Raw genomic sequence first — 27241 nt, 5'->3', positions numbered from 1 at the left:
AAGAGGTTCTCCATTAGATTCCTATTGTGGGATGGACTATTAATAATCCATAAGAACCTGTCAGAATTTACATCCTGCCTTATGAATTATCGAAGTTGGAGGAGAAAGAAAATGGGAACTGAAACAGGAAGAAGCCTTTACAGAAAACAGATAACATGAAATTGTGAGGGGTTTTGTTTGTTTTATTCTCAGCCTAGGAAGGAAGATCTGATATAATATTAGCATGGTCACCTAAGGTTTTGTCCACCATGACCAGGAATGTAAATCTTTTTCACTATCTATATAATAAACATAACTCTGTCCTCATGCATATAACTACACAATTTCTTAAATGAGGTAAGACGGAAATAGTAAGTGAAACTTAAAGTCTGAAGTCTAAATAGCTGTTGAATTCAACCTAAACACTCAACCAGAACTTGAATTACATTTCTTCTACTGATACTCAGATGAGTGGCAGTGGAAGAAGGAAAAAGAAACTCAAAGAAGCGAAGAACTTAATCCAAAGACTGGTTAATTAAACTCAGGGTGTTTGATATAGTTAATAGACTGGAGGTATCTCAGTTCCATATCTACTTATGATTTTCACCTTTTCTCATTATTGTTCTAATACTGCATTTACTATAACGAAGCCTGATTTAAAAACCCTAATAATTTCACATTCCTATAGCAGATCAGTAATGCAGATCCCGTAACATGAGCATGTCCATAAGCTAACAGAGACAGCCCTTCCTCCAGAGAAAAGGAGTCAAAGAGAAAAGCAAGTTATTCATGTTAGTAATGAATAAAAATTTTCTACCTTCAAGAGCACAGGAATGACACTCTGGGCACAAAAGCATCCTGCCTAGCGATTCTACGTGCTGTAGTTACAACTCACTTTCTCCCCTTCTAGAGGTAAAGAATCATTAGGGTTGGCTCAAGCATTCACCATTTCGAACAGAAGACGAACAAGCTTCTCAGACTCTCCTCTGTATTTGGAAGTCAGAGTTGATGAAGAGACATTGAAGAACGTTGTCTTGCACTCAGTAGCTACTGCTTTAGCAAGGAGGGTCTTTCCTGTGCCAGGTGGGCCAACCATCAACACTCCCTGTTGGGAATATAAGAGCATCAGTGAAGGATTTATGTGCCATTGGTCTAATTCACAAGAATTCCATTACTAAGGATCAATTTTCAACCAACTTACACATAATATTAAGACAAGTAAAAGACAAAGATAAACAGAAGGATACTTTATCACAAATTTACTTTTTCCATTACAAAAGTAGGGTAACTACACATTATTAAAAAATTGGAACTAAGAGATGAGAAAAAATATAATCAATATTATAGTACTGATATAATATCATACCCTAACACAGGTACTATTAGTATCTGGATATATTTCCTGCTAGTCTTTTTGCTCAAATTAGTTGTTGTTGTTTTTTTTTTTTACATAGCTGTATGTCTATAATTTTGTATCTTGCTTATCACTTAACCTTTCAAGAATTTTTAAAAATAAGTACAGAGTTAGCCATTAGCACATTTCCCAAACCCAAGACTTTTTTGGACAGTCTCTTTTCGTATCAGCCCATGACTTTTAAAAAGTACTCATTAGATACAGATATACCTTATTAATTTCTTAAGAACAATTCCAAGAAATACAGATATAAGTTCTGCAACACAACACGTAAAATGGAATATTTTTGCATTAGGTGACCTGTTCATATTTTGCAAATATAAGCTCATTATAAATCTGCTATGTGTCCAACTTTCCAAATACCACATTGTACCTATTCCTTTTCTTTTAGTAAATTTATTTATTCATTCATTCATTTATTTATGCTGCGTTAGGTCTTCGTTGCTGTGTGCGGGCTTCTCATTGCGGTGGCTTCTCTTGTTGCAGAGCACAGGCTCTAGGTGCGCAGGCTTCCGTAGTAGTGGCACGTGGGCTCAGTAGTTATGGCATACGGGCTTAGTTGCTCCGCAGCATGTGGGATCTTCCCGGACCAGGGCTCGAACCCATGTCCCCTGCATTGGCAGGCGGAGTCTTAACCGTTGTGCCACCAGGGAAGTCCTGTACCTATTTCTTATTCTGGAAACCTTGCAGTAGCTCTTGGTCTAAACAAAGTTCTGAATAACACAACATAGTTTAAAATTTTCTTTACCTGCTCTACTTTCTCCTCCCACTTCCCCCAACACAGATAAATATTGGCTTTCTATAGCAATTCACTTGCCATCTGCTTTGATAATGCCGTTATAGTAATACACTTACTTTCCATGGTCTCCTAATGCCTTTGAAGAATTCTGGCATCCACATTGGTAACACCACAGCTTCCTTAAGCAACTTTTTAGCTTCTACTAAATCAGCAATATCATCCCTGAAAGAGAAGATATTTTATCAACAACCTTAGATCACATATTTAACTCTATGTAGTCATTCTTGAGAATCGCTGAAAGCACATGATTTGACGTTGCTGACCGAATGCTAAGCTTCTTCCTAGGCACTAGTGAACTAACACACTGTGACGAGGCCTGCCACACCAACCAGTATATAGAAAGAGCACAATCTGAATCTTCGATTCTTTTTTAATTTTTAAAAATATTTATTTATTTATTTGGCCGCATCAGGTCTTAGTTGCGGCACGTGGGATCTTCGTTGCCGTGTGCGGGATCTTCAGTTGCAGCAGGCGGGATCCAGTTCCCGACCAGGGATCGTACTCGAGCCCCCTGCATTGGGAGCACAGAGTCTTAGCCACTGGACCACCAGGGAAGTCCCTGAATCTTCAATTCTTGGGAGTAATGATTTTCAGCTTGGTGAATGAGAACACAGGTCTACAGGCCTACAATTTAAGTATTATTATGCCATCTCATTTTAAACTTCTGCTCTTAAAATGCTCATTCCATAAATTCCATGATTTAGAAACAATGAGCCCGTTAAAAAAACCCATAAAGAATAAAAAGGGCATAAAGCAGACACAGGTTGCGAAACTGCTGCTTTGTCCCCAACCCTATCAAGAGGTAGACACCAAGATTAAAGAGTATCATAGAGATTGCCGTGACGTCATCTCCAACCACTGGGACACTACTACTACTACAACAACCGGTACACATGGCATGATAATATATTATGATATATGACAGGATAATATGTTTTAAAATATCCCTCAAAACTATACCTAAACATAATTAAAGTTTTAACAAAAAACATATAACAGAATGTACCTAACTTTGTGGGAAAGGGAGATTTATAACTCATTGTGATAAATTACGGTTCTTTGATTAGATATAATATTTATTTTTATTTTTTTAATTGAAGTATAGTTGATTTACAATGTCGTATTAGTTTCAGGTGTACAGCAGGGTGATTCAGTTAGACATACAACTATATCTATTTTTTTTTTTCAGATTCTTTTCCCTTAGGTTATTCCAAAGGGATTCTTTTCCCTTTAGGTTATTACAAAATATTAAGTATAGTTCCCTATGCTATACAGTAGGTCCTTGTTGGTTATCTATTTTATATATAGCAGTGTGTATATGTTAATCCCAAACTCCTAATTTACCCCTTAGATATAACAGTAATAAAGTTAAGAACCACTGCTCTAATAGGATATAAAAGCAACATATATTGTATAAACCTAAAGATAACAAGCAATACACATGCATAAGAATGACTGCCATTTTACCATTGGAGAATGTCCCAAAAAGAAGATGTAATTTCTGTGATCTTGTTCCCATTCTGTATGTAGAATTTTTAATTCAATAAAAATTTTATTATTATTTATTTATTTTATTAAATTAAAAAATCTCAGACAAAAACTGGTACAGCCTGAACCAAAGTCAAGTTTTTCATTATGTGTCATGCTCACATTGTATGTCCTCAGGTTCTATCCTCAAGGACTGATCTTCAGTACATGCCCACATTTGTTCCATTTTCTGTTCCAAAAAGCAACATCCAATTATTTTGTTGTGATATAACTTACCATCGAACATTGGGATTCTGAGAAATTATATCTCTTTCCAAAGCTTCTACTAAGTCCTTATCGTATCCAGTACTATCAAATTTATTTGTCTCTGGTTCTGTAACTGCAGCAGGTGATTTGTTCTACACAAATAGAGAGAAAAAACAAGAGCTTTTGATTGACTCAAAAATTGTATTTTGTTTCTATGAGTCAGAAACAAAGATTGGACTCAAGTGACATTTTTTAAAAAGCTAATGTAACAGTACAAGTAATAAGGACAGAATCAAAGACTACAAGTCATCTTTCTACATCAACATCAGAGTTTCATACTGAATTTTTATTTTTACATAAAAAATATGACAACGGTATTAAAGAAAAATAAAAATATTATGCATATGAACTGACAATAGTAAAAATTAATATTGAGATAAACTGTAGTCCCTAGTGAATATTAGATATGTATGGCATTTAACTCAAAGCTTTAGAAGAGATAAGGTTATAGACAGATGGTTTATTTAGCTAAGATTATGGGTCAATCTTTAACATGTACTCGGTCCCCATTGATGCTCCCAAAACATCCCTTTTCACTATTCCCACATCCCTCCAAAAGACACCTCAGTCCTTCAGAGAGATTTTCCCTCCCACCCTCTGTGATGACAGTCATTAGGGCCGCAAGCTGCACACTAAAGCACTCCAAGGCACAACAGCGAACTCACAGGGCACTGCGGGATTTTTCAGGTTTTTGAGGGAAGTACAAAAACACCTGTTTGAACATGGGGTGAACTACCAGCTCGAGGTAGTTCACAGTTTCTACGTTAAGACTGCTGCATTCCTTTCAATAATCCCATATTTTTTGTGAAGCTGGATTTTTGGCAGCTGCTGTGATAAAACATATACTGGGAAAAATCAATGTGGAAGAGGAATGACAGTGGAATGTCCACTATGACTCCAAGGTCTGAGAAACTGTACAGTGTCCAAAAGGTGTTGTTGGGACATAAACAGTTGTTTTAACCAAATTTCAAATGGATGGGTATTCTTTTTGTCCTAGAGGTGCTGTAAAAAAACTGCTGAGACAGTCGTGAATTTTATAAGCCAAGAAAATTTATGAAACTTTATATTGGTGTAAATAATCATTTACTTGGTCTTGTACTAGGATTGTTACCCCATCTCCAAAATTCATAACATTTTTTTGCCCATAACATGATGATTTCTTTGTCACTGGTGCTGTCTAAAGTCAGTACTAATGTCTAGACTTAACCAATATTTATGATATTCAAAGTCTTACACTAGATGACCAAATAAGTGCCTGTCTCACAATGTACATATTTAGTATCCAATAGGAACATTAAAGATTCAAGGAAGGTGTCGTATAACACTTAGAAGAGGAGGTTATCTTTTCTTCTAAGTATTTATGAAGTTGTTATTCATTCACAGATACTTACCAAGAATCTATTCTGTACGAGCAGCTGCGGGGGATAGAAAGAAGACACTGTTCCTGACTATTAGAAACTTCAACTGCAAGCCCAGGGAAACACAGATATAAGGCACTTTATATCAACAGTTCTCACCTTATTTTCTCCCATAGAACACAGTGCTGAGGGAATGTTTGCAGACAAAGCAAAACAAATTTCAGATAGGCAGAAAGGAGAAACAATTCTATAATAGGTCGGCCAAGGGGAGCTATGGAATTTCAAATTTTGACATTTCTAAGGGAAAATACTAACAACTACCAGGAGGTAAAAGAAAGCAGTAGAGAGGTTAAAAAGAATGCAGACTCCTTTTTGGTGCTCAAAATAAATTTGACATAAATTTGACAACTTCGACAAAATGGATCACTATTTGAAAAACACAAACTACCACAAGTCAACTATTATGAAAAAGATCATTTAAACAGCCCTTCAACTTCCAGGGAAATTGAATTCATAATTTTAAAACTTCCAAAAAAGGTATCCAAGCCCAGATGGTTTCATTGGAAAATTTTATCTAACATTTAAACAAGAACTACCAATTCTACACAATCTCTTCCAGAAGACAGAATGAACATTTTTCAATTCATTTTATGAAGCTACTATTACTGTGATACCAAAATCAAAGAGAGCTAAAAAAACAAGACGAAAAAATTATAGACCAATATCCCTCATAAATATAGATGCAAAAATCCTTAACAAAATATTACCAAATAGAATTCAGTAAGATATAAAGAGAATTATATACCATGACCTAGTGAGGTTTATTCCAAGGATGCAAGGCTAGTTCAAAATTCAAACAATAAATAAATCAATATAATCCACATAATAACAGGCAAAGAAGGAAAACTACACGATCATACAAAAGATGCCAAAAAGCACGTGACAGAACTCAACATCCATTCAGGATAAAGGGGAATTTCTTCAACTTGGTAAGAAGCACACAAAAAAATTCTACAGCTAACATTATATTTAATGATGAAACACTGAATGCTTTTCCTACTAAGATCAGGATGTCCACTTTCATCACACTTATTCAACATAGTGCTAGAAGTTGTAGCCAGTGTAATAGAGCAAGAAAAGGACATATACACATACAAATCCAAAAGGAAGAAATAAAACTGTTCTATTTCAGATGGCATGATGTTTACCCAGAGAATTCCAAGGAATCTACAAAAATTCTCCTAGAATTAATAAATGACTTCAGCAAGGTGGCAGGATACTAAATATTCATAACAAGTCAATTTTATCATTAGGGAAATGCAAATCAAAACCTCAGTGAGATACTAGTTCACACCATTTGGATGGCTATTACAAAACTAAAACAAACTAACTAACAAAAAAAACCACACACAAAAAATAACAAGTGTTGGCAGGGACTTCCCTGGTGGGTTAAGAGTCTGCCTGCCAATGCAGGATACACGGATTCGATCCCTGGTCTGGGAAGATCCCACATGCCATGGGGCAACTGAGCCTGCGCTCTAGAGCCCACAAGCCACAACTACTGAGCCTGCGTGCCACAACTACTGAAGCCCATGCGCCTAGAGCCCATGCTCCGCAACAAGAGAAGCCACTGCAATGAGAAGCCCGCGCACCACAATAAAGAGTAACCCCTGCTCACTGCAACTAGAGAAAGCCCGCGCACAGCAACGAAGACCCAACGCAGCCATAAATAAATAAATAAATAAATTTATTTATTTATTTATTTATTTATTTTTTAAAAAAAGAAAACAACAAGTGTTGGCAAAGATGTAGAGAAATTGGAACTTTGTGCACTGTTAGTAGAAATGTGAAATGATGCAGCCACTGTGGAAAAGTTTGGTGATTCCTCAAAAAATTAAAAACAGAATTATACACAAATACTTCTGTATATGAATATATATATATATATATCTCCAAAAGACTTGAAAGCAGGGTCTTGAAGAGACATTTACATACCCATGACATAGAAGCATTATTTACAATAGCCAAAAGGTGGAAGCAACCAAAGTGTCCTTTGATGGATGACTGGATAAACAAAATATGGTATATACATGCACTGGAATATTAGCCTTAAAAAGGAATGAAATTCTGACACATGCTGTCAAATGGATGAACCCTGAAGACATTATGCTAAGTAGAAAAAACCAGTCACAAAAGAACAAATACTGTATGATTCCACTCATATGAGGTACTTAGAGGAATCAAACTCATAGAGACAGAAAGCAGAATAGTGGTTGCCAGGGGCTGTGGGCAGGCAGAAGGAACAGGGAATGCGATATTACGATTTATAATGAGAAATACATACTTAGTTTTAGTCCTATTCCTGGCATATAACCCTTAAAACCCTTATGATTTCCTAACTGATAAGAGCGATGGAAGCATCTTTTGTTATAATATTCAGTTTTTGTTCCCAGCTCCTGAAATAGATCCAGAGCAGTAAAGGTGAAAGAGGGGTTTTTTGTTATTCATAACAAGCCCCTTCAACTCAACCTGAGTTTACGTTAATGAGGTGATTTTTGGAAAGCCCCTAGTTAGTCACAGGATGGGGACTGTTGCCAGGGGAACCAAACTTGTGATTAGAGGGCTGGAACTTACAGTGCTACCACACAACCTCTGGGGAGAAAGAGAGGTTGGAGGTTCAATGAATCACCAATGGCCAATGATTTAATCAATCATATCCACGTAATGAAGCCTCCACAAAAGCCCGAAAGGACAGGGTTTGGTGAACATGCGGAGGTGCTAGGAGGGTGGCGTGTCTGGAGAAGGCATGGAAGAAGCTCTGCGTCCCTTCCCACATACCTTGCCCTGGGCTTCTCTTCCATCTAGCTGTTGCTGAATTGCATCCTTTGTAATAAACTGGTAATCTAGTAAGAAAACTGTTTTCCTGAGTTCTGTGAGCTGCTCTAGCAAATTATCAAACCCAAGGGGGGAGTTTTGGTAACCTCTGATTTATACCAGTTGGTCAGAAGCACAGGTGACAAGCTGGACTTGCAACTGGCATGTGATGTGGGGGCACCCTGTGCAACTGAACTCTTAACCTGTGGATCTGATGCCAGTTGAGTTACACTGTAGGACACACAACTGGTGTCAAAGAACTGCTTGATGTGGAAAAAAATTCCTACACATTTGGAGTACAGAAGTGTTTTGTAAGTAGCAAGCAGAAAGAAAAATAGAGTTTTCCTTATCAGGGAGTTATTGTTTAACGGGCACAGAGTTTCAGTTTTGCAAAATTAAAAACGTTCTGTGGATGTATGGTGGTGATAGTTCCACAACAATGTGAATGTACTCAATTGCACTTTAAGAACTGCATACTTAAAGATGGCTAAAATGGTAAATTTTACGTTATACATATTTAAACCACAATTTAAAAAAATTTTTTGTCACTTGTATTTCTATATACTAGCAATAAATATGTGGATACTGAAATAAAAAATACAATACCACTTATACAATCACTTAGAAAAGTGAAATACTTAGGTTTAAAATCTAACAAAATATATGCAAGAGCTGTATGCTGAAAACTACACAATGCTGATGAAAGAAATCAAAGATCTAAAGGAGATAACATGTTCACGGAATGGAACACTCAGTGTAACAAAGATCTCAATTTCCCCCAAACTGATACATAGGTTTAACATAATTCCTATCAAAATATCAGCAAGATTCTTTGTAGATGTAGAAAAGCTGCTTCCAAAATTTACATGAAAAAAAAGGAACTAGAATAGCTAAAATAACTTTGAAAAGGAAGAATAAAATGGGATGAATTAGTCTACCCAATTTCAAGCTTACTATATATATAACACAGTATATAACTATAGTAACCAAGACTGTGTGGAGTATTGGTTGAGAGACAGATACATATATCAATGAAACTTAATAGAGAGCCCATAAACAGACCCACACAAATATGCCCAAATAATTTTTGAGCAAGGTATAAAAAATTTATTTTATTGAAGTATATTTACAATGTTGTATTAATTTCTGCTGTACAGTACAGTGACTCAGTTATATATATATATATATATACACATTCTTTTTCATGTTTTTTCCCTATAGTTTATCACAGGATATTGAATGTAGTTCCCTGTGCTATAACAAATCCTCTTCAACAAATGGTGCTGGAGCAATTGAACATGCATAGGCAAAAAATGAACCTTGACCTAAGTCTCACACGTTACACGAACATCAACTCAAAATAGATCATGGACTTAGATGTAAAACATAAAATTATAAAACTTTTAAGAAAAAAATAAAAAAATTTTGGGATCTAGGGCTAGGCAAAGAATTACAAACTTGACACCAAAAGCGTAACTTATAAAAGGAAATGTTGGACTTTATCAAAATTAAAATCTTTTGCCTTGTGAAAGATCCTGCTAAAGCAATGAAAAGACAAGCTACACACTTAAAGAAAATATCTGCAAAATACATAACTGACAAAGGACTAGTCTCTAGACTATATAAAGAACTCTCAAAACTCAAGACTAAAAAAAAATTTATTTGCATAATGGGCAATAGACTTAAGAGAGACATTTCACTGAAGACACTTGTTTCTGTGCTCTTATTTCCTTTTCTTTAGTCATTTGTACAGCTACTATTTAGAGGAATAGACCAACTCAACATTGAAAGATTGTTAGCATACATTCATAATCGAAAAGAACAGGCTACTTTATGATTCCGGTTACAGTTAAAAAAAAAAAAAAAAATCACGCAATAGAGAAGGATTAAAAACATATACCGGGGCTTCCCGGGTGGCGCAGTGGTTGAGAATCTGCCTGCTAATGCAGGGGACACGGGTTCGAGCCCTGGTCTGGGAAGATCCCACATGCCGCGGAGCGGCTGGGCCCGTGAGCCACAATTACTGAGCCTGCGCGTCTGGAGCCTGTGCTCCGCAACAAGAGAGGCCGCGATAGTGAGAGGACCGCGCACCGCGATGAAGAGTGGCCCCCGTTTGCCGCAACTGGAGGAAGCCCTCGCACGGAAACGAAGACCCAACACAGCCAAAAAATAAATAAATAAATAAATAATAATTAAAAAAAAAAAACACAAAACAAAACATATACCATGAGATTAACAGAACTCTGGGTGGGTAAGAATGTGAGTCTGAGTTTTTTTTTTTTCCACTTGCTCTATTTTCTGATTTTCTAAGTGAATGGGCAACAAAAGGTTTTAAATAGGAAAAAAAAAATCTATTCATTCTTTATGACTTAATGGCTTTATCTCTTCCATGAAGCGTTCTGACTACTACCATCTCCTTCTAAGAATTCTGCTATTTTTAGTCACTAGCTACTACCAGTTTAGCATCTAATTGTTCTATAATTGTTTGAAATATATTATTCTGATCTCCCCAAATGTAAGTTTCTCAACACTGGGCACATATTACCGACAAAGACACACTGGTTGATTTGGGAAGAAAATCTATTCTATACACTTGTTCTTTGGCTGTCAAGTCCTGAGGATTTTAGCACGTAAGTCATGTCTACACTCAGCAAAGACACAGATAAGATCTCCTCTTAATGTAGCTGATTTTATGTTTATTTATTATACTTTGTCCTCTTGCCCTATTCTTGAAACAGTAGAGAATCAAAGAGTGATGGAAACACTATATGTTTTAAACTGAAGGCTAAAATACTTCCATTGGTAAATAAGAACTTTTTTTTTAAGTGAGCCTCCTCCTGGGGAATTTATTTTTATCCTACTTTTAACCTAATAATTCTACTTTTGCATTTAGATAAATTAAAGAGCATTTTGAATGTAGTCATCAACCTCTAAGATATTCCATTAACATTTTAAAAAATGCAATGGTGAAACTGTTTAAGTCAATAGCGTATATAACAAAAATCTCAGTTACCTGGAATGTTTGGGAAGTAATAGCTAACATTTATTGAGCACACACTAGGTAGAAAAAAAAGTTATCTTGGGGCTTCCCTGGTGGCGCAGTGGTTAAGAATCCGCCTGCCAATGCAGCGGACATGGGTTCAAGCCCTGGTCCGGGAAGATCCCACATGCCGCAGAGCAACTAACCGCAAGTGCCACAACTACTGAGGCTGTGCTCTAGAGCCTGTGAGACACAACTACTGAAGCCCGCGTGCCCAGAGCCCGTGCTCCACAACAAGAGAAGCCACTGCAATGAGGAAGCCTGCGCACCACAACGAAGAGCAGCCCCTGCTCAACGCAACTAGAGACAGCCCGCGTGCAGCAACGAAGACCCAACACAGCCCAAAATAAATAAATAAAATAAATTTTTAAAAAAAGTTATTTTATTTATCCTACAAAAACTCTATAAGACAGGTGTTAAAAGTAATTTTACATATGAGGGGATAAAATTTAGAAAGACCAAGTAGCTTATGGTAATACATCCAGAAACAGCAGGGATGGCGCTTAAATACAAGTCTACCTGATTCCAAAGCCCACACTCTTAATCACTATGCTATATTTTTGAAAAGCTTTATATCTTCCTGTTTTAACAAGCAAATCATATTAATTCAATTTAATTTATCTTGGACAACTGATTTGCTGATTATAGTACCTCAGGTTCTACACATCAATTCTCAGGGTATAAAAGTACAGATACAAAATGAAAAAGGTATAGGACATTGACCTCTACAAACCACAGATGGTTAAAAGGCTTACAACCCAAACCCTAGATGACAGGCGAGGGCAACCTTGGTATTGATAATACTGCATAAGGCCCGAGGCATTAGCCACCTTCCCCATACCCTTCCTTGTTTCAGGAACTACGACAGAACTGCTGTTGCTGAAAGTACAGAAATACGGGACTACAGAACGATGGTGAGAGGGACTCAAGGAACTGACTATCCAGATGTGCAATGGCAAATGACCTCCAGAAACAGGGAGGGCGGGGAATAAAGGCGATGACACAAAATCAAGAGCTAAATGCACATGTGTATCTATATCAACAAGGAAGGCTGTATTTAAAGGTGTGGCTTGGCTGGTTACTGGATGAGGTTCTCAAGCAGAATTACAAAGTTAGATTGCAAATTTAGGAAAAAGATCTTGAAGTACGGGCTGATATGATGTTTTGAAAAGGACTGAATGGGCAGCACTGGGGGCTTTACATTTGCTATAACCCAGTTTTCACTCTGCCCAGGTGGTGTGGAGGGGTCCTTTTGGTACAACAAGCCAACAAGTGAGCCTGTACTTTACCATTTCATAGACTAGGTATGTGCCTGGGGCAAGGGACTGGGGAGGTGGAAGTAGAGAGGACAGAAACCAGGTTCTCAGAGTCCCATACACTTCTTACTGCAAGAGAGCACAGGCCCTCAAATGTTAATTGGTACTGAGATCTTGGTTTATAAGTCTCATTCCTCACTAATAGGAACCAGGGTTTCCTGGAGAAATGGGGTAAATACACGAAGAGCCTGGAACATCCTATTTTGCCAGAAAATGAGGAAATGCTCAGAGAATGGTGAGTACGTGTCAAAAAGACTTAAGATCCAGCTTCAAGGGTCTCCCGCTCCTCAAATCTTGGACAATTTAAGCATCAAAAAGATAGTAATAGATTTTAATTCACTGAATAAGAGTCCACCAGTCCATACTGATAAAATTAAATAAAGGGGAAGAGGTAGAACTTTTTCTTACAGTTCAATGTCAAGTAATTAACGTAGAAGAGATAATAGCATTAGAAAATGATTTTTCAATTATCAGAGGAATAACTGCTTCAGGCAAGAATCACTGGATGCTAAAGCAAGTAACTGAAACTTTAATGAGAAATACGATATTTATATAACCTCAAAGTATCTCCCCACAAACTACTATAAAGGGAAAAAGAGTAACTGTATAGTGGAGAGACTTGGCAGACACCACCCTAACCAAGTGATCCAATGTATCACAAGTAATAGAACAAATAAACATCCTGTGCCTCCTTATATGACACACTGAGAAGAACAAAACTTCACTTCAGTGGTATTCCTGCCAAAAATGCACAACCTTAAATCTAATCATGAGGAAACATCAGGCAAATCCAAACTGAGGAACATTCTACAAAATAACTCTTAAAAAAGTCAGGCCAAAAAAGATAAAGGCAGAGGAAATGTTCACATTAAAAGAGACTAAAGAGGGCTTCCCTGGTGACACAGTGGTTAAGAATCCGCCTGCCAATGCAGGGGACACGGGTTCGAGCCCTGGTCCGGGAAGAGCCCACGTGCTGCCGAGCAACTAAGCCCGTGCGTCACAACTACTGAGCCTGCGCTCTAGAGCCCGTGAGCCGCAACTATTGAGCCCGCATGCCACAACTACTGAGCCTGTGCCTACAGCCCGTGCTCCGCAACAAGAGAAGCCACCGCAATGAGAAGCCCGCGCACTGCAACGAAGAGTAGCCCCTGCTCACTGTAACTAGAGAAAACCCGCATGCAACAACAAAGACCCAATGCAGCCAAAAATAAATAAAATAAATAAATTTTAAAAAATAAAAAAATAAAAGAGACTAAAGAAACATGACAACCAAATGCAATGTATGCTTCTATACTGGGTCCTGGCACGGGGCGGCGGGGGGAAAGCTATAAATGACATTATTGGAATAACTGGCAAAAATTTATAAAGGTCTGTGTATTAGATAACAGTACTGTATCAATGTTAAATCTATGATTTTTGATCACTACATTGTTTTTATGTGAAGCAATGTCCTAGTATTTAGGAAATTCACTCTAAAATATCTAAGGGTAAAAGGGCATGACTTCTACAACTTACTCTCAGTGCTTCAGGAAAAATAAAATATATACAGAGAGTAAATGATAAAGCAAAAGGGACATAATATTAATAACTGGTAAAACTGGGTAAAGAATATATGGAAGTTCTTTTTTATTTCTTTCATTTATTTTTTTATACGGCAGGTTCTTATTAGTCATCCATTTTATACACATCAGTGTATACATGTCAATCCCAATCTCCCAATTCATCACACTGGAAGTTCTTTATACCATTCTTGTAACTTGTTTGCAAGTATGAAATTATATCAAGATAGAAAGTTACAAAAAACAACCAAAAATAGCTGTTGAATAGTGAGTAGGAAAAATCCTAGCCTAGGTGGGGTGTGACTACGGTTTTATTAGAGTAGCAGATTTAATTACTAAAAATTATTAAAATTTGTACAGTCTTCATTTTTAAGGTTAATAAATAACTTTTTCACTTATGAAAATCAGTAACATTTACCTTTTCCTCTCTTCCTTTATTCTGTTCTTTCTTTTCCCGACAACGAACAGCTTTCCCTCTGTCATTGTGAAGACTGTGTGCGGACGGACGGTGAACTCTGACAGTTGTACCTGGACGGTTACTCTGTGGTTTAGGGTCACTGTACTGAGATGACTGGCGTTTTCTAGGTCCTGGTGAGGGTCTAATCAAACACAAGATCATGAAAATCATAATCAACTCTTGGAGTTGGTCCACATATAGTTAGTTGAACACACATAGTGTGTAAGTTAGTTTATGAACTAAAGAAGCAAAGGCAACAACTGAACACAAGATAGAACTGAATAAACTTGAGGTCACTGAAATCTAAGGTCTAGCATTTAAACTGGACATAGCTGTCTGTGGTGCAGTATGGTTATATGGTAGAAATAATAGAAGCCACCCAGGGTTGCTTAAGCCACCCAGTCTGTGGTATTTTGTTATGGCAGCCAGAGTAGACTAATACAAGGGCCAAATGATGATTCTCCAGAAGGAGGAAAAAAAAAGAAAGTAGGAGTAAGACATATTCATAGGTAAAATAAAATAAAAACACAACTTGACTCATCTATTATTAGTTCTACTTTTGAAATTAAGAAAAAGTAATCATAAATGTGGAAAAATATTCATTTTATTTATAACAACAAAAAAGGGGAGGACTTCCCTGGTGGCCCAGTGGTTAAGAATCTGCCTGCCAGCGCAGGGGACACAGGTTTGATCCCTGGTCTGGGAAGATCCCACATGCCACGGAACAACTAGGCCTGTGAGCCACAACTACTGAGCCTGTGCTCTAGAGCCTGAGAGCCACAACTACTGAGCCTGCATGTCCTAGGGTCCGTGCTCCACAACAACAGAAGCCACCGCAATGAGAAGCCCACACATCGCAACGAAGAGTAGCCCCCGCTTGCCGCAAATAGAGAAAGCCTGTGTGCAGCAATGAAGACCCAACGTGGCCAAAAATAAATAAAATTTAAAAAAAAAAAGAGGAAACAATGGATAAGAGCATGGTTAACTATGTAGGTTATATCCCTCAAAAGAGTAGCAAACAACCCTTTAAAAGCAGCAGAGAATAAGGTCTAAGATGGCTTATAAATTATCAACGTTTACAATATAAAGAGCAAATTACTTAACCTATCTAACCTTAAGTGTCCTTATCAGAAATTGGGGCTAAAACTTTAGTACCTACTTTCTAAGACTGTTTTGAGAATTAAATAATACATGTAATATATGTAAAGCAATTAACACGGTATTTGGTAAGTGTATAATAATTGTTGTCTACTTCTAGGATTTTTAAGAAAAACAGGGTAAAGGTTCTATATTATGGATATAGCACAACTACAACTATGAAAATAAACAATGCATAAAAGGCTAGAAGTTGCACTAGGATGACTCTAGGATTTCCCCCCTACTTTTATGCATTTTCCTATTTTTCTTTAATGAGCCTATTGCTGTACTTTTTTTTTATTTTTAGTGAATTCTAAAATAAAACAGAAAATATACATAAAAGTACTTTGAGTAAGGGTAAAATTTAGTAAATATTCAGAAGGTATCAGCGTCAATAATAGAACATTAGTACTTTTATCTGGAGCTGAAGAAAATCAAAGTGGCTAAGAAACAATCAATACCCATCAGTTAATTTTAAACTGGAGGGGGAAACACTTTGGTATGGTACTTCTCGAAGTGTGATCCATTGACCACCTGTATCAGAATCACCTGAAGACTTCTGGGCTCCACCTCCTATTACACCAGATTCTCTGGGAGTGAAGCCCCGGAATCCACATTCTGAATGAGTATCCCAGGAGATCTTTATGTATGCTAGAGTTTGGGAATGACTGGTATGGCAGAGTGCCAGCTTTGTAATCAAACATATCTGGGTTCGAATCCTAGCTCCACCAGTTATTACCTTCGTGATAATGGGAAAAAGTTACTTAACTTCCCTCTACCTCAGCTATCTTACCTGAAACACAGAGAAAATATGACTTATTTGGAAGGCTTATTGTAAGAAATAAATAAAGTAACATGTGTATCCTATATTAGTGCTCAGAACTCCGTGAGCACTCAATATCTAGCACCTATCATAAAATACAATTGAGAATTAACAGTTATAATGACAGAATCTTAAACACCTGAAAAACACCTGAGCAATGTTTTAATGCAAGGTTCTCCAACTGGTTAAGGGACAAAGAACCTGAAAGTCGGTGTTCTTTGTACAATTCTATTTTACACTAATGTATTTAAACCCACAATATAAACTAGGAAATCTGTTATGTGAGTAAAATAGATAAGTGACACCCACTTGCACACTCGTCAGTTAAAAAATATGCAGTGGAACGGAGCGTAATTGGCTCTTTTGCATTTCAGTAAATACCAACTTTCACTAATTGTTCACTTGCTGGTACCAGGTAGTAGGAAGCTGGGGATAAAAACACCAGAGAAAAACCTGTAACTGAGAACATTTTATCTTTTCTTTTTTTCTGTGAACTAAAAAGCCCATTTTTAAATTTTAGCAGCAGTATAGCTTGATAAATAGCAGTATTCTGTGATAGCTTTTTGAAAACCACTGTTTTAGTACAATTCCCTCACTTTACATAACAAAAAGCTGAGCTCTAGAAAGGTTACATGATTTTCCCAGAGCTACAAATAATAATACAGACCTAGAGCCCAGATATTTCAATCTCCATCCCCATGTTCCTTCCATAAGATAACAGTGCCTCCACTACTTTAAGCTCATTCACAAAAGCATATTTTTGGTCTATGTCTACCTAAATTTAATTTACTGAAATGAGGCAGAGTTACATGATATACAATTTAAGAGTTACAAAAGGTATTCAGTAAAAAACCCTCTCCCATTCCTGTCTCTCAGTCCCCAGTTCTCTTCCTAGGTAGAACCAATGCTATCAGTTTTCTGTGCCAGTGTGTTTCTTAAAGGGTCTCCACTTACCTTCGTTCAACAGGTACAGGCAGGGACCAGACTTCTCCCTCGGATGCTGGAAGCTCATGCTGTGCAGCTTTTAATGGAGTGCTGTCTAGTTTAAAGCCTTCTAGTGTTTTCATGATATCCTTAACGTGTTTAGCTTCCACATTTATTTCCTGCCAAACCTGATTTCAAAGGAGAATATGGCTCTTTAAATCTCTATAACTAATAAATCACTGCCAAGATTAAGCTGGGCCATTTATTAAAGATGTCAGAAGCCTCCATTTTGACATCAGATATCCAGGAAACCATACCAAAATATTCTGTTGAAATTTTAATAATGGTTCATGAATTCTTTATTTCTAATTGCAAAATTAATTCTGATAAAATGAATTAAGTATCCTGGCTAATTAAGCCATCATGACTGACTTATGGTTCTTATTCAAAATGCATAACAAATTTAAAAGTTAGCCGTAACTTCAAAGTTTGGTAAAAACAATACTTTTGCAAGTTGCGCTTTGATGGTTCTTATGCTACTTAATTGACTTTAAAAATGCTGAACAGAATCCACTAATTTCATAACTCACTAATGGACTGCATCCCACAGTTTGAAAAATAAAGCTTCAGAGGATAAATGGCTCAATCCACACACAACCAATATATGTTTTTTAAAAGCAGTCTTGACTCAATTTTAAAACTATATATATATACACACACACACACATATATATATGAAATACTGAAATGAAGTTAGCAATATTTGGTTTTAAAACTAAATGATTTAAATATCCTTATAAAAAAGCTTAGACTTTTAAAGTAAAAGCTGCTGGCCTAAGAACAAAAGGTCTTAAAAGTCTTTCAGTGACAAATTTAAGACTCTTTATGAAATAAAGTATTTTCCCCTTCTAACGTAAAATATGCAGAGGCAGACTTAAGAGGTTAAGTTCAAAGAATATTTGAACTTAAGTAGAATATTTCTCTCTTTTAAAGAAATTTAGGACAAATATGGAATACTATGAAAAAAGCAGTTTAGTAGAATCTGAGGGATAATACTCTACCTAGAAGACCAGCACAAAAAGACTATTAATTTCTATAATATTTCTCTCCTGTGACATTGTTGAACCCTATTATAAATGCCATATTCAACTGGACCTGTTTATAGTTTCTACCTATAAACTTTTACTGGTCCTCAGCGACTAAAGTTCCTCACGTGGGATGCAAGTATGGTCTGCTTTATGATGTTCTATAGAGAATATGGTACTTGTGAGATTCAGGTGTCATCTGCAGTTTCAACAATGGCTTAATAAAGTCAATTCTAATTTTACCAGGTAAAAATGTGATCTAGAAAAAAATTTCAAAACCATTACTATTAGATACCAAAAATTAGAATAACTGAGTAGAACTCATCATACTGATGATGGCGAATATGGACTAATATAATAATCAAGTTTTAAGAAACATTATATACAAATCCATGTAATAAATTATACACTCTTAATGTATAGCTGCAAAAGCACTACCTATTTACATCTGAGTATTTTAAACCATTAAAACAAACATCAGTCATGATTCTTACCTGTTGCCATTTCTGCTGGAGGTATGTATCTTTGACTGAGTATAGATACTTGTTCATTTGATCAAGAACTCCCTGATAATAGACCATTGCAGAGTCATAATTTCCCAGCAATGCATATTCACGGGCCAATTTTACATTCTCACTAATCATAAGAAGACTCATGCTCAATTATAAGCTAAAAAAAAGAAAGAAACATTTAATATTACCTCTTAAAAATAAGTACTACAAAGAGTTTTTTTAAAGTATACTTTCCAAGGATCCCTGAAGACGCTCACAATGTACTTTCCATCTCTATACATTTGTTCATGCTAATTTCCACTCCTTCAAAGAAATTTCTCAGTTCCCACAGTCAAACCCTACCTATGTGTCAAAACCCCACTCAGATGGCAATTCTCCCAGTATGTCAACCTTCTGAACTTCCCAGTTCAAAATAAGCCCTCCCCCTTCTAAAGTCCCCTGGCACTTTACTGGGGCCTTCCTCTCAAGGCACTTGTCTACCTTGAATCTCTAAGTTCTTTTAGGGCAGGATTTACAGAGGAAAGGTCTGAGATGGTAACTTCAGTGCGTGACGTACAAGGCTTATTGAACATCTGCAGAACAAATGTAGAATGTTAGATCATTTTTTGGAGGGCACTGTGATACAGCAGAAAACACACGTGTTTTGAGGTTAGAAGAATCTTGGTTAGAAATGTAATTCTGCCACCTTTGTCAAGCCCCTTAACTTTAATGAGCCTTAGTTTTTATTTTTTTTTTATTTTTTTTTTTGAGCCTTAGTTTTTAAATCTGTAATTGGGATAGTAACTATTTCCAAGAGTTGCACTAGAAGGAATAAATGGCTATTTAGAGTACCTACCATAGTACTTGGCAAAGAGTAGGTCTTCAATAAATGCTAAACGCATCTTCCCTGAAACTTTCCATATACAAGAACTAAGCACAGTCTTTGTACTTAGTAGGATGTGGATATATGGATATGGGGTTTTTATAGGTGGGTTTTTACCTACCCTCTAGACAGAAGCTAATTCCAATCACATAAAAATTGGCCCAGAAAACAAGGGGAAAACTGATCAACTTTTTATGAGGTGAGAATCATCTCAATTTCAAAACTAATTAAGAGCAATAAAAAGTCCATTTCACTTATGAACATGATGTGGTAATCTTAAATAAAAGATTAGCTAACTAAAAAAAAGAAAAAAAACGATTAGCTAACTAACAATGTATCAGCGCGCACACACACACACACACACACACACACACACACACACTCCATGACCAAGAAGGTTTATCCCAGGAATGCAATTATAATCTAAGTTGAGAAAATCCATCCTTGTAATTCCTCACACTAACGGACAAAAGAACTTCATACAAAAATGGGTAGCACATAAAGGCATAAAGTGTAATTCATGGAAGGGAAAACCCAAACGGTTAACAAGTACAGATACTAGTAATAGAAGAATGCAATGAGAGACCCCTTTTACATTTACCAGATTAAAAAAATTAATAAATCCAATAATACTAAGTATTGGCAATTATTTGGGAAAAAGGACATTCTCACATACAATGTGTGGGCATAAACTGGTATAATCATTTTGGAGAGCAATCTGGCAGTACTTAGAGAAATTATGTATGCATATATCCTATGACCCTGCAACCCTACTTCTCTGTAAATATTCCAGAGGAAATTTCACACAGATCCACAAAGGGACTTGTTTTTGGATGTTAATGACAGAACTGTTTGAGAAATCAATAGTTGGAGGTAACCTATCTATTCCCTGCTAAGAAAACAGATAAGGAAATATGGTGGATGCACCCTATGGAATACCACGTAGCAGATGGAAGCAATGAACAAAATTTGCAAATAGCAACATGGATAGGTCATCAAAATACAGGGTTGGGTATAAAAAAAACTTAGACATAGAACAAGGTCTAAATGCCAAGATCATTTTATAAACTTAAAATTATGCTATATTTATTGGGTTGGCCAAAAAGTTTGTTCGGGTTTTTCCCTAAGATGTCATGGAACCTGTACGAACTTTTTGGCCAACCCAAAATATATGGTGTATAAAACACTCTTTTTTAAAGGACACGTACACACCTAAGAATATATATTAAATATATTACAGTGTCTGTGGAGGGTGAGATAGGGAATTATGAATGAAAAAAGAGGATGAAGGGTAGGGGAGTAACCAAAAATAAATACAACAAAAGAAGGGCCTTATATCCATCAATAATCACAGAGAGCCTGTAAGGTGGCTCTCAATGACCTCTGCTTCCTGGTGTCCATACCCTTGTGTAATCACTTCCCCTTCAATGTGAGCTTGTAACAAATGGAATATACAAAAATAATGGAACATCATTTCTGAGATTAGACTGGGACTTCCACCTCGCTTACTGTCTTTTGCTCTCTCGTTGGACTACTCTAAGGGAAAACCAGCTACCATGCTGTGAGCTGCCCAGTGCAGAGGCTCACATGGCAAAGAACTGATGGAGGCCCAAGGGCAACAGCCAGTGAGGAACTGAGGCCCTCAGTCCAACAGTCCAGAGGAACTGAATCCTGCCAACAACCATGTGAGGGAGGCAGGAAGTTGGATCCTCCCTCAGTTGACCCTTGAGATAAATGCAGCCCTGACTGATACCCTGACTACAGCCTGTGCAAGACCCTGAATCAGAAGCACCTAGCCAAGCTATGCCCAGAGCCTGACCAAAGAAACCGTGAGACAAGAAATGTTTGTTGTTTTAAGCCATTAAGTTTTCGGGTAATTTGTCATGAAGCAATACAGCTATGAACTGAGGTCTGTAAGTAATTCAAGACTGAGCATCTGAGGTCCAAAAGAAAAGGAAAAAAAATCCCATGACTGAAAAGCATGACCACTGAAAATATTCCATCTTAGTAAGAGCTCTGTGGTCAGGGACCAAGGCTCTCTGTTATTTTATGGATATATCCCCAGCACCTAGAACCATGCTCCTTTCACACATCAGATACTCAGTAAATCTTTTTTTTTTTTTTTTTTAATTTTTTTTTATGTGGGATCTTCCCGGACCAGGGCTCGAACCCGTGTCCCCTGCATTAGCAGGTGGATTCTTAACCACTGAGCCACCAGGGAAGCCCCTCAGTAAATCTTTGAATGAATGAATACTGTCAGGTTTTGTCTAACTACTAAGATTTCTTACCTTTGTCCAGTTTCTGACCCTCAGCACTCTCACACTGCTTGATCCTCAACTCATCCCTACCAGAGCTGTGTGACTGCTTTTGCTCTGAAGCTATATATGCCCTACAGCGACACTCGTCTGAGCAATAATGTTAGAAGGGTACAGCTGCAGCTGGCTGCTGGCAGTGTATCGCTGATCTGGATAAGCAGAGACAGCACGACTCTAACGTCTTTTCCTTCTCTCTCTCTTTTCCTTAACAGACTCCCTCCAGATCTTTCTTCCCTTCCCCCAACTAAAAAAAAAAAAAAAAATCTAAATTAAGTTGTTACTTATATATAGGTTGTCCTTTTGTATTTCTGAGGGCCAGGGCTCAATGTTCCAAAATTCACAGAAGTCACTCCAGGCCTTCTTTGAAGGTTCCGTGTTATGGATACTTCTTTCTAGTCAGATAAAATTCCTGAGGAGCCAATGAATCGACATTTTCTAACAAACAAATGTAAAGGCCACGTTAAAAATGACCTGAAAAATTCTTGGTTATCAAAGAAACGATGTGTTTACTGAAAATGTATCAAAATACCATGCAATGACTAAATGTTAGACAAAAAACAAATTTTCCTATTCTTTTAGCATCATTCTTCTTCTCAAATGAATGTCAACACTATAAATTTATGAGATTCTTCAATTTTCAAGAATATATCCTTATCATTGCCAAAATTACACTTTAGGAAGACAGAATTTGGGTCTACCTGACACAATATCTGGCAGTACTTGAAGAAATAAATATATGTGAAGAAAAGCCTGTAGACCAAATTTTAACCACAGTGAACTGTAAACACTACCTGTTGGTTCAATTAATAGAACAAAAATGAGGTTATAAAATTATAAAAAATGAGACTGTCCAAAAACACACTGTTGGTTTTTAAAGAGAGATTGTTAAAGAGAAAAATAGACATAAGCATAGGTGGTGCATGCTTTATCTCACAGCAAGCTTTTCCTTTACATGATCCTTCCTATCAGAACCACCCTTTTGCTTAAGTGTACTATTTATTTATCTTAATGACTAAATTCATTCATTTAAACTAAGTAAGATGCAACATGAAATTTTAATTCAAATAACAGAGTCAAAATTTTTTTAAACACTAAAAACTCAATATTACAGCAAAATTTCTAGCAAACTTAATGTGATGCTGTGTGGTCCACAAAGAGTATCTTTTTAACCAATCAAACAGCTAAAAAACAAACAATCCAGAACCACTGTTGTAAACAGAAATTCAACATTGTTTTTAATACAGTAAATTCTACAAGATTCTCTAATCCTTAGTATTTGTCAGAATTGTGATACCAGTTTCAAAATAAGATGCAGAATCCATTGTAGACTATATAATATGCCTAATACTGAATCTATAAAATGTAAAAAGGTCTTGAATAACCAATGCCATAAAGGAGCTTTATATAGCTTTTCATAGTCTAAGAATGTTGGAAAGTCGATTGGCACTGCCTTTTTTTTTTTTTTAAAGATATAAAACAAGTCACAAGTTATTAATACTAATACAAGACAGAGTTTTGCCACTATTTCTTTGTGTGAGAACTCACTGATTACAAAACCATCTCCTTTGGAAAAGAACATAAGGCTGCACACTGAGATATTTAGGCCTGTATGAACATCACAAGAATCTTTCTTGATACCTTGGTGTTCTAGCATTGTGACTATGGGGCAAAGATTTATCTCACACATTCTAAAACGTTAGGAATGTCCTCAGCAGTATCTAAAGGTCTGATTTCAAAGAGGAAGACAAATGAGTGCTTTCAAGAGAGCAGCAATGTTAGTAACTGATATAAAAGTTAGTAACTGATATAAAATTGGCACTTCGCAGTTAAAAGAGAAAATTATTTTTGAGTAAATAAGGGCCTGAGACTCTCCACTGCAAGGCATTAAGGATCCACGTTCATCGCTAACTTCATCACCATATAATATACAATATGAAACAAAGTTTCGAGGGATACGTTTTGTAAAAGGTACCAACTCTAAACAAAAAGGGCCATAGCCTCCCAGAGGACGCCCGGCTCCAGAATAAACTAAATAAGAAATAACATCCTCAACAATGGCACACCTACCGAACAAAACATAAGAAAGGAAGCTGCATCCCCAAATTCAAGGCTTTTGGTTTTTTTTTTAGGGTAGAGGGTTTCGGGCGGGGGCGTGGACGAATTCGGGAGAGGACCAGTCAAAAAAGCGAGGAAATAAAAACAGGTTCTCTCGGCCGGAGACTTCTCTAAGGGGACAGGCCTAGAGTGGGATCGGCAGGAGCCCCCAGAAGTCTCCGGCCGGACAGGACTCCTCCGGTAGGGGGACCTTCACCCGAGCCACAGGTGTCAGCGACAACAGCAAGGACCTAGGACCTCGGCGCAGGCACCGGCAAGTTCACAGCAGAATGCGCAGTGGGATCGCATCACAGGCTCCCGAATCCCTCGCCGAGCCGGCCACGTGGGTCGGGGATCCCCCAGGAGACCGAGAGAGCCAACATTCACCTGTGTCTCCGAGGCTCCTCGGGAAGCCGCCCAGCGGCAGGCGGAGCGGGAGGCGGAGCGGGAGGGCCGAGCGGGGCTCCGGGCAGCGAGGAAGGAGGGCCCTGCCCTGTTCTGCCCCAACCACCGTGTTTTGTGCTCACGGACCCAGCACTGCCTGGTCCAACCGTCAGCAGCCTCAGGGCACTGCTTCCACTCGCCGAGAATTTGAAGGCAAACCCGCCAGGGTCACTTCCGGTGCTGGGGGGAACCTCGGAGACTCCGGCGCAAGCGGGGCTACGCCCCGGGAGCGAGGACGCCGGGCGGCGTGCGCGCGCCGGGCGCCGGCTGGGCGGGGTCGACGGAGGTGGGGCGGGGCCGACGGTCTGGGGCGGGGCCGGCGGGGCCGACGGGGCGCGCCTGCGCAGTCCCGCGCCACAGCCTCCCGAGCGGAGTGGGCAGAGGCGGGTAGTAATGACTCAAATTAGAGTTACCCTCTCGTGTTCCTCAATATGTTTTTCGCAGTGCTTCCTCACTTTTCCTCCCACTTGATTTTCATCACTCTCTTCAGAGGTTAGGAGGTCAGAGTGTCTATTTTACAGGTGAGTGTCAAGGGTCAAACAATTCGTTTGTGACATATCCTGTTTTAGAACCAAATACTCAGAATTTGGCTGAGGCGCTTGTCACGACATAACATGAATAAAATAGAGAATGGGTAAACAAAGGTATTCGGACACAATGATGGTGGAATTTTATATTCTTGATTTTTTTGGTCAACATTTTAATGCAACCAGACAACAAAAGTATATTGCACGATGTACAGAAACATACGTACTCGACAGTACTAGTGGCCATGCCTCCTCCAGGATCTCCATCCTCTACTTCCACCTAAGGTGGCATAGAGGCACTTAAGACACGTTATCCTCTAGGAGTGCATGGTAATTAAAATTATGATTTTAAAGCATCCCATTAATTTAACACAGACTTATATAAAGGCAATTCAAGGGAAATAACATCCATTCACTCCACAGATGTTTATTGAGCAACTAATACATGCCAGACAGCGTTGTAGGCATTGGGTAAACAGTGGTCAACAAAATAGAATGTTTCATGAAGCTTAAAGTCTTGTAAAATTCTCAACTAAGTAGAAAATAATAGTTTTGCTATGATGGATTTGAACTCTATTGTAATGTAAAGTATAATTAGTATAGGAAAGTATAATTAGTATAGCTTTTTGAAATGAAAAAACAATTCAGGGAGGTACAGGTTAATTACCCTAGTTAGACTGAATCAACCTTTATTTTTTATATGAGTGAAAAGGTATGTTGAATTATAAAGGCAATTTATAGTCTAAAAGCCTCTCAAAGGGCACAAAATAAATACATATTACATGACTCCATTTATATGAAATTCTAGAACAGGCAAAAGTAGTCGACAGTAACAGAAAGGTGGTCAGTGTTTGCTTGAGGCTGGATTGGGGGTTGGGAGAAGTGAGGGGAAGGACTAGACTGCAAGAAGGCATGCGGAAATGTTTTGAGGTGATGGAAATGTTCTATATCTCAATTATAGTGGTTAAGCAGGTGTATATGTTTATTAAAACCTTGAACAGTGCACATAAAATGGATGCATTTTATTGTACATAATTTATGCCTCAATGAAGTTAATTTTTAAAATTAAAAAACCTCCAAACAGTGGCTTACATTTACTACTTCTGTCTCTTCACTAGTTGTACTAGTCTAGGAAGACTAAGGAACCCTGTAGTAACCTCTCTAAATTGAAGAGGTTTCAAACGCCAGGAATTTTTTTCTTCTCATTTACTCTATATGTTCATGGTAGAGTGGATGCAGGCACTGGGACCCTGGACAGTGGAAAAAAGAAAATGCGATAACTTGCATAACTTCTGCCTGGATATGAGACGTGCCACTTCTGTCCACATTTCATTGGCCAGAGCAAGTCATGTGGCCAAGCCTGATTTCAAAGAGATGGGACATTGAGCTCTACAGTGTGCCCTGAAGGAAAAACAGAATATTTGTGTACCGCCCTCATGACTACTACACTAATCATTTCTTCTTTTGCAGTGTGGCTTCTACAACCACCATCCCTCTAAAATGATTGCGTCCAAACTGGGACTCAGAAAAATTGGAGATCATTTTTTCTGGTGAATGGTGACAGTAATTTGGCAGGATCATAGGACACATACCGGGAAGTTAATGAAAAGTAGGTAAAAAGGTAGGTGTCAGTAAAGAGTTTAAATTTTGTTCAACAGGCACAAAGGAGCCGTTGAAGGTATTCAAATGAAGGCATAATTTAGACAGGAAATAGGAAGATTGATTTGGCAACTGTAAGTAGAAGGGTTTGGAGGGGAGAGAGAATAGATTGGGCGACTCTTGCAAGAAATGTTGTGACTCCTGGAATTACACAGGAGGGAACGACATGCAGACCATTTCTCGACATTATGTATTTGCTGTCTTTCTTGCCCCAGTAGGTAAACTTTAATGAAGTTAGATACTTCCTCCATTTGACTAGGGCAATGTCT

At 37.7% G+C, this 27241-nt stretch overlaps 1 protein-coding gene across 4 annotated transcripts in view; it reads right to left on the bottom strand.

Annotated features, from left to right (window-relative positions):
- KATNA1 (katanin catalytic subunit A1) overlaps positions 1-24782 on the bottom strand; it is a 31292-nt gene extending 6510 nt beyond the window's left edge. The window contains exons 1-8 of one of the 4 annotated variants that reach the window (XM_057528175.1): positions 24316-24715; positions 19552-19643; positions 19054-19228; positions 17505-17662; positions 14552-14732; positions 3957-4078; positions 2249-2354; positions 926-1084 (exon numbers count right to left, since the gene is read on the bottom strand). In XM_057528175.1, the coding sequence (XP_057384158.1) occupies positions 926-1084; positions 2249-2354; positions 3957-4078; positions 14552-14732; positions 17505-17662; positions 19054-19215 (888 nt within the window). In that variant the 5' untranslated portion in view covers positions 19216-19228; positions 19552-19643; positions 24316-24715. The other 3 variants (XM_007196892.3, XM_057528174.1, XM_007196893.3) reach the window with 3 other exon arrangements.
- Positions 24783-27241: the final 2459 nt, after the last annotated feature.

Source organism: Balaenoptera acutorostrata, chromosome 14 (assembly GCF_949987535.1).
Source record: "Balaenoptera acutorostrata chromosome 14, mBalAcu1.1, whole genome shotgun sequence".
NCBI lineage: Eukaryota > Metazoa > Chordata > Mammalia > Artiodactyla > Balaenopteridae > Balaenoptera > Balaenoptera acutorostrata.
The sequence above is the reverse complement of the archived record's forward strand: the minus strand, read 5'-3'. Positions and strand labels throughout refer to the sequence as shown.